General features: G+C 35.0%; 1 protein-coding gene across 4 annotated transcripts; it reads right to left on the bottom strand.

The window, feature by feature from the left end:
* Nucleotides 1-5,418: 5,418 nt before the first annotated feature.
* On the bottom strand, nt 5,419-8,554 carry LOC102626066 (protein ASYMMETRIC LEAVES 2). 4 transcript variants are annotated; one of them, XM_052433071.1, is made up of 4 exons: nt 8,044-8,550; nt 7,301-7,367; nt 6,494-7,175; nt 5,419-5,745 (listed from the first exon to the last, which is right to left on the bottom strand). In XM_052433071.1, exon 3 carries the CDS (start codon nt 7,163-7,165, stop codon nt 6,494-6,496), a length of 672 nt encoding a protein of 223 aa, XP_052289031.1. In that variant the 5' UTR covers nt 7,166-7,175; nt 7,301-7,367; nt 8,044-8,550; the 3' UTR covers nt 5,419-5,745. The 4 variants fall into 4 exon arrangements, with proteins under 4 accessions (XP_052289031.1, XP_052289030.1, XP_006468642.2 ...); XM_052433070.1 differs by lacking the exon at nt 8,044-8,550 and adding an exon at nt 7,491-7,913; XM_006468579.4 differs by lacking the exon at nt 7,301-7,367 and having other exon boundaries at nt 8,044-8,554.
* Between the last annotated feature and the right edge of the window lie 459 nt (nt 8,555-9,013).

Raw genomic sequence — 9,013 nt, 5'->3', positions numbered from 1 at the left:
ATCACCGCCTACATTAAATGCATATCTATGCTTATTCAAAGACCACGGTTCGTTTGGGATTGGGATTTAAGTTACAACATTAATAAATTTAATAAACACTAGCTGTTGGAGCTTGAAAGCTATATTGATAAGAATTTTTACTTATATGATGAAAAATCTGTTATACCTTTAATAATTTTGTTAACATTATTATTTAAAAAATTATATTTACACATACTATTAACTTTTGTTTCATAGTTACACTTTTTTTTTTCATAACAGTTGTACCTTAAAAGATACAGTACCTCAATCTCAAACATGACCTAAATGTGGGAAATCAATGTTTAGCTATATAAGGTGTGGCGTTAGTGTGAGTAAGATTGAGATTAGACATAATATTAGATGACAGAGTAGTAGGTGCAGCATAAGTTAGCATATGATTGAGATATTAGATGAAAAACAGTAGGTGCAACATTAGTTGGCGTAAGATCGATGTCCTAGGAATAAGTCTTAGGTGACTAATCAAAACGCATGCAAAGAGAAGGCCAATGTGGATATCTAGTTACTAGAGAGTTCAACAGTTAAAGAACGTGTGTACGAGGATTATTAGATCAATGCCTAGTTGATGCGTACATGAGGTAGGTTTGGTCTTCTTCTCCCCCTTCACCTATAAATAAAGGAAGAACTAAAGGTAAAGGTAATAACTTTTTTTTTTCCTTGTATAGAAAAAACTCAGTATTTCAATATTCTCTGTTTATAAGTTTCTCCCTTTCTCTAACTTGAGCGTAGAAGGTTTTCACACTGACCCTTGTATTTATTGTAGGTCATTTTGTGGAGTGTTAAAAAGGAAGCTTGGGAGGAGACGACGAGAGTCTTGACTCCATCTCTTTCTTATGTTTTATTATTCTTGTTTAAGAACATTTCATATGCATTTTCTTAGTAACAAGCGAGTCAAATTCGGAGTCTTTTGTCAAAATTTTGATTTGCAGCAATACAAATCGTGATTGTTGAACCAAAACTTCCAAGCATAAGCCGAAATTTTGGTACTGACAATTGGTATTAGAACAACCTATTTGACACATTAGTAGTTAGGAGATAAATTATATATGTCAACTTTGAAAATATAATATTACTTTGTATATGAAAAAAAAAAAAAATCTACAATATGTGTACCAGTGTGCCACCAATAATGTGGTATGCAATCTCATGTAGTGTGATTTGACATACGTGAGATTTGATCAGAATATATGATTATCCATATGCTGCTAGCATATGAAGACTCTCTCATATAACATTAGTGCAAGTGCGCGAGGATATTGAATAATCCCATGTAGAGAATCGTGTACTATGAGCAGAAGGGCACATGGCAAGCTGGATTATACATGGAATGGAAGCTTAAGGAAGGTCAAGTTTGCTCTTTTCAGTTGGGTATTTAGTTGGCTTTTTTCATTGACAATTGAAAGAGAGATGGGACTTGAGAGCCAGAGGGGGACAAAAGGCACGTTATTAAGGAAGGAAAAGGGTTGAAAATGATGTAACAGTTGTTGTTCTTTCCACTCTCTCTCTAATTGTAATTGTATTATTGAACTGGGAAAGTGTGAAATGCCAAACTTCAAGAAGGAATTGGAAGGAATGGTCAAGGGCTCAATGGCAAAGAATAATGAATGAATGAACAATGAATGAATGAACAATGAATTGTAACATTGTGATAGTGAGAAAGGGGAAGGATTAGTCAAGTCATGCACTAATTAAATGCATTTTTCTGTGTAGTACTACTATTGAAATAGTGAAAGAGAGAGGAGGAGGAGGAGGAGGAGGAGGAGGAGGGGAAAGGGCAGAGTCAGTGGGCAGAAGCAATAAGCAGGGGTCAGGGGCAGGGGAAGCGTCAGGATCTCATGCATGGTGTTGGCGCTGTCCAATAAATGCAATAGCATTGAGTTGGCCAAAATCAAATCGCTCAATAATTAAATAAAAATATTGAGGGTATGGGGATTTGGAGTGGAGTGGGGTCTTCTCTCTTTAGGAGGGACAGCCCGAAATAAATGCAAAAGAGAAAATATATTTATATATATTAGCTTACTGTGCTGCAATGCTATGCTATCAAATTTAATTTCTCTTTGAGTGTGTCGTCGGAATATGTGCAATTGTCGGGATATCCCCCTACTTTTAAAACCGTCGCTTTCAATTTCATGTCACACATTTTCTAAATTCACACCACTCCACTCTCCATGCTTCACTTGACCCAACGCTGAACCCTAGTTGTAGACTCGTGTAGTACTAGTACTTGCACCCAACACTCACTTGCCCATACTCCATCTCTACCTAGGGTTCTTATTTTTAGCAATGTCCTTAGATGAAAGTTATTGTTTCACATTTATGCATTGCATTACATGCTTTTCAATTTTCATTTTTTTTGTGATTGCGATGCATGGTAAGAACTTCTAGTACGCACTCACATCATAAAAGTCATCAAAACCCAACCCCATTATTAATTTTCAAGCTTTGTTCATGAACTATACGTTCGGCCACTGCCTATGATTTCTCTTTAGCTTTCACCATTCTACAACTGATAGATTATGAAAAGGGAACCCAGATTGAGTAATTATGTTACCTGCGTTGATTTGGTATCTTAAAAGTTGGAGAAGGCATGCTTTCTGCTAAGCATAGACAGCTAGGCCTGCTGCAACACAGAAGTAATCATTACCTTGAAAATTTAAGAGCTTCCAGATTGAAATTTATTAAATAATGGAGCCACCCAGACCCGGTCAACCTTTTCTTTTTCTTTTTCTTTCCACCCTTTTTTTTTTTTTGCAGAAAAAAATATGGTTTTTCAGAATTTGACTTATGGCATAGCTAATTGCAACAAGCTACATTAAAAAATACATGTAATAAATAATCCAACGACTGTAATTTAGCAAAACTCAAGCACGCATACAAGATACATGGGTGTATGATACATGCGTCAGCAGTTCCAGCGAAGAGAGACAGAGAGGGAGAGGTGGGGAGAGAGAGCGAGAGAGAGGAAACAAATAAAAGAAAAAAAGAGCATTGACTGGCAATGCAATTAAAAGCAAAGTCATCATTGCAACAGTACGTCATCATTTCATGCAATATTGTAAATAATTCTTTTCATCGACTACGTTTTTGAATCAGGATTCAGCAGCAAGGATTGATAGTACTTAATAATAATAGTAACAATAAAGCTGAGTACTGAGTTCTGCTGAGTGATATGGTGGTATATATGCTGGGCTATGTAATGTAATGTGAATATGTGATGCAACTTGTGTCGATGATCCCTCCCTCTTTCGACTCTTCTTCCATCTCTTTTGTTGCTTTGGATTTTGAGTTTTAGCATTACATTACATGAAACAGTAGTGTAAGTATTAAATGCAGTTTTTTTTCTCTTCCCCTATTGACATTTCCACTGCAACGGCCTTTCATTTCATATCATGCCTTCTGTTTCTGCTGGACAAATTGCATATCTTAATTTCCCACCCACCTCTCTTACCCTTTTGTCCGTTTTGTCTTATCCAGTTGTCTTCTGTTTTCTTCCGGAAATGCCTTGTGTCTTGTTTAACAGTCTCCAGGGAATCCTTTCTCACCTACATCACCTCCACTCCAGCATTTAATGCACTTTCTTCAATCACATACTACATGGTTTCAACCACAACAATAATAATAATAATACCATAAAAGAAGGTTTCGTAGAGATGTTAATAAACTGGTGAGCGATTGTCACTTATTATCTGATGGGGAAATAATATATATATAATGCGATTTTATAATAAATTAGAAAAAAACTTGTATCATCAAAGAATTAGAAATAATATATATATATATATATAATTCTTTGATTGATTTCAATTTTCTTAAAATAATGAATTTTCTCTTTCACTCATAATGTATAGTTGAGATTTAAGTGTATACTCTTATTACTTAATTTATTAACGACCAATTAGTCACGAAAATTTTGATAAGAAAGAACTTGTATCATATGGGAATCCTGATTCTTTTATATAAAACCCTACTAATTGGTATAATTAAAATTTGAATTTACTTGATAGCGTCAAATTTCTTTATGCGAGCAACGTTGACGGCCCATTAAATGTATTACTCTTTACATATATAATCCTTTTCTACTCTCATTTCATTACTAAGATTGCGTTTGTTTTTTTAGTTGAAGTCTGAATGACATGTTTGTTTTTTCTTTTTCAATATCTGAAGAGAAAAATTTAAAAACTAATAGTTTGATATAAATACTCTTTTAAGTGGAGCATATATTTGTTCTTCACAATTTATAATTTTCACAGGTTGATTAGTTTAGTAGCAAAAAAAAAAAAAAAACTATTATTGTTGATCTTAATTTAATTTTGTAATAAAAGATGTAATTATAACATCAACTTTTATTATAAAGTCAACAATGTTATTTTATTTTTGATTTATTACAATGGGCATAATTTAATTGTTTAATATTTCATATTAGTTAATATTATCATGTGAGTAAAAATTTAAAGCAATTAAAAAAATAACTTCAAGAATAATACAAAAATATTACATTTATACATAATATTGGAAATACATGAATTGTTAAGGGTATTTTTGAAATTAAAAATTAAAAATTTTCATTTAAACTTCAAATAAAAGTGATTTTTTTTTTTACTTTTTCTACTCAGATAAAATTGTCATACAATAAGCGATAAATTAAAAAAATCTAAAATAAATAAATGTTTGAAAAAAAAGTTAAATTTAGACTTCAAACAACACCTAAATGTTGCATGGGAAGGAAAGTTAATTCATTGATGAAGTCTAATGTAACCATTTTTTATAGCCTTTGGAGTTGAAGGAGAGAAGTTATTTGACCAGCTTGTTCAATAGACAGAAATTGAATTAGAATATAGCTGTGGACTATATCAAAATCTATAATTGAATGATAAAACATCACTGATTATTATGAATAAAATTTTGTTTGATTTCTCTTCGAGATTAATTATATATAAAACTTTTGAAAACAAAAATCAAATTTCAGATCATTCAATATATATATATATATATATATATATATATATATGATTCTTGGTTTAGTTAGCTAGCAAGGGGAATGAATAGCATGCATTTCTTTTTTTCTGAATTATATGTTGAGGATACAAAACTGAATTTACATATTTGCATGACAAAAGAATGATTGGCAAATTTCTACTTGGGCAGTAGGGCATTCAAAATGTTATGTGGGGTCTTCAGTTTTCGTATAGAGGGCTAACCTATTTCGTTTGAGCACCCAAGTCAAAGAGTCAAATTAACTATCATGCATGATGATTATCACATAGATATGGGTTCGGTGCTAAATATCCATAAGCTGCGATTCACTATTGTACTAGATCAAATTAGCAAATAAAAAACATAGTTAAATTAACTGTTTAAAGGGAGAAAAGTTCAAACGAGTGGAAACAAATATAAAGGGCACCGTGCCTGCCATGGCACATTTTAAGAGGTATACAAAACCCCACGAACAAATAGTGTTACTGTAGAAGTCTGGAAGAGTACGTCCATATCTTTGTCAAGATCGTGACTACATGCAAATAACAAGATGAATATAAAGAGAGTCGATACCAGAGAAAAAAGGAGATTTAAGCAATGAGACATACATAAGTAATTATCTTAGACACCACAAAATTGTCTAGAGAAAGGGGTATTCAAGTAAACGACAATAATGCAATTCCGTCTTTCTCTCCAAATCCTAAAGTGATATTATCCTTCATAGCTCAAACCCTGCACTCCACAAGAAGAACAAGAAGAACAAGAAGAAGATGAGAATATGTTAATAATAGGAGTTTATAAAAAACTTAAAGATCTGATTCTGATCAGCGATATGGCGTCAAAATTGGAATGGCTGACTCACACTCAAAAACAACCGTGCGCATTGCAGGCTGTATCATGAGAAAAAAGTGTGGAATTAGGACACTGACTGACCCTATGCGATTGCTATGCAGTTTCGACTGGGACAATTTTTTACACCCCATTTCTCTTTTTACGCTCAACACTTTAGTCCTTTTGGTCAACACTGGGAATTGTGTCCACATCTTTTTTATTTTATTTTATTTTATCTTTTTCTGCGATGATTACCCAGCTCACCAAGTCTACCAAGACCAATGAAAATCTGTTCACATCGCTAATATATATATATATATATATTTTCACTCACATTTTATGAGAGGAGAAATCAAATCTATGAGACTCGAACTTTTGCCCTCGTACACTAATTCCATTCATAAAAATTAAAAGGAAAGAAAAAAAAAAAACACTCATGGCTATATTAGTTATGGTTACAAGTAATTTGCATTAAGCGATTATGTAATTATCTTGAAAAGATACAGTGCTGATATCCATATACCATCTAATATTATTTGAAACCCTAGTTTGAATAATGAATTGGGAATAATAATAATAATAACAACAACAACAACAACGAAAAATGAGAGAGAGATGGAGAGAGAGAGAGAGAAACAAGCAAATTTACCTAAGAGGGATCGATGGAACTACGGCGGTCATCACCAGCGGCAGCTCTAGGTTGCTGAAACTGAGTGAACTGGCCAATGCCAGCAGCGAGAAGTGTTGCATCATAATTGTTACCATTGGCAGCAGCAGCACCATCGAAACCCCTGATCATCTGGTGGTGCTGATTATGATTATGATTATTATTAGGATGATGATCCCTTGGAAAGAAATGGTGATGGAAGTGATGGTCTCTGCCTCCCCCTCCGGCCCCACCAATGAGATTCATCCCCATGTTCTGGTGGTGGTGGTGATGATGAGCGGCCGCGATGAGGCCAGCGTGTCCCAGGTTTTGATACTTGGAGAGCTCGGATTTAGCGCAGCTGAGATCCATTTGGAGCTGGCGGAGCCTGTGCTGGAGAAAGGATATGACTCCCACGCAGCCGTAGACCGGGTCCCGCAGACGCATCTCGGCCTCGTAGGCGAGCGAATTCACTGCGTCCTCTCTCTGCGACGGCTGCAATTCGTTGAGTAACTTGGTGACGTTGCTTGCTCCGAACACTTTGTGGACGTTGGCAAATTTCTGAGGCTGGTCCGGTGGGAAGTACGGAGCGAACACGCACTCCGGCTGACACTTTCTCCTTAGTAATTTACACGCCGCACATGGTGAATTCGAACTCGATGACGACGAAGCCATTTATTCTAATCTGCAAATTGAAAATTAATTGATTAAAAATACGACAATATAGCACTTGCATAAGCAGATGTCAGAAGCTAGGTTTAGGGTAGAATTTTTTTTATAAAAATAATAAGATAAAATTGGAAACGATACCCGTGCGAGAATCTGGTTTATAATTACTGATATATTTCTCTTCTGATTCTTGATCCAAAATGGGGTTCTAAAGAATCAAAACCAAATCTTGTTAATTTCTTACTTTTGGAAATTGCATATATACTTCTCCCTCCGATACTATATACTATAGGAAAAAAAGAAAAGAAAAGAAAAGAAACGTATACGTAACAAAATCAAATCAGAAACTTATTATTAATTTTGTAAAGAGTAGAAGGGATAATTGGAGACTCTAAAACGCGGCCACGGTCTTGGCGACTGATTGCTGTGACTAGAAGGCAAGTCAGGAAGCAAAAAGAAGGGGGGGCGGTTTCGTGGGATTGGATCTCGTGAGGTGGAATTTTGTTTGCTAATTTCCATGGAAAGGGTTTGGTACAGCACATCCGGCTTGAATTTCATACACTATAAAATATTTGTATAAAATTTATACACGCGCACACTCTACATTTTCCTGCAAAACGAGGCTCTTTTCAATTTTTTTTTTCCTTCTAAATCTTGGGATGAACTCTCGTAGCTAATAAATATATACTATGATAGAAGGTGTGAAGAAGAAGCAAATATGGTTGAATGAAAAGTCTTTGGAACTGACTCTTGGGATGAAGAGAATGTATATATATACACACACAAGGAAAAAAGAAAGATATTTCTTATTCTTTTTGTCTCGGAAGTTTAACAAAATAAAATAAACAAAAAGAGATGGGGGAAGAAAAAAAAGGAACTCGTACTCGTAGTAGTCGTCGACGTACGTGCGGGCCTGCGGCTTTCCTCGGTTCTATGAGTGAAAGGCCTTGTGGATCGGAGCTAGGTTTTGAAAAGAGAAAAGAAAGGAATGATCTTTCTTTTCTTTTGGGTTCTTGAGAATGTGAATACGATGATGAAAGCCTTCTCTTTTTACGGGGGTAATTGGGATTATCAAATAAGTAATAATAATAATAGAAGATATTCGATAGAATTCATGCAAAAATGAAGTGTTCTAGATGTTCGCCGGAAAACAAATGGCGTGGAACATGCATATAAAGATGATGATATTGAGTAGCAGCAGCAGCAGCAGGAGCAGCAGCAGCTAAGGTTTAGGGAGATACAAATAAATAAAAGAAAGTTTTGGCCCCCAGAAGCAGAGGCTAAGGAAACGCGGAGAAAGCAAAGGTAAAAAGGCACAGAGTGGTATAATAGAGAGTGAGTGAAGAAAACGAAGCAATGAGTGTTATGTAATTGTTTTGGGGTGAGGTGGGGTGGCTTGGGTTTTGGGGTGTGGGGGGGGGAAGCTAGGGCTGGGGCTCACAATCTCCATTGATTTCTCCTCTCTTTAGCTAGCTGTTTTGTTTGTTTGTTTGTTTGTAATTATTATTATTACTCTCAGATTCAGAATCATCAGAGATAGAGATTTGGAATTGGAGCATGTTGTATCGTTGTGACAAGACCTTTCCTCCTATTTCTCTGTGCATTTGAGAGCATTACTATTCACTAGTATCTTCTTTCTCTTTCCTTTTTATCTTTTTAGAGGGTTATTAGGCTTTCAGGTTGTGTGCATCTGTCCCCCTACCCTACCACCAACTAATGATGTTACTACCGAGTAAAACGACACCTCTATTTATTTGCCCCAAATTCCAATCAAATGCTTTTAAGAACAATTAAATATTTACTCTTTATGATTACACTATATCGTATAAATTTGAATTCTATTAAGTTTGCCTA

This window comes from Citrus sinensis, chromosome 2, assembly GCF_022201045.2.
Source record: "Citrus sinensis cultivar Valencia sweet orange chromosome 2, DVS_A1.0, whole genome shotgun sequence".
In the NCBI taxonomy this organism is placed as follows: domain Eukaryota; kingdom Viridiplantae; phylum Streptophyta; class Magnoliopsida; order Sapindales; family Rutaceae; genus Citrus; species Citrus sinensis.
The sequence above is the reverse complement of the archived record's forward strand: the minus strand, read 5'-3'. Positions and strand labels throughout refer to the sequence as shown.

Bases quoted from the DNA above. Each gene is read 5' to 3' on its own strand.
- LOC102626066 (XM_006468579.4), bottom strand. From the start codon at position 7,165: ATGGCTTCGTCGTCATCGAGTTCGAATTCACCATGTGCGGCGTGTAAA.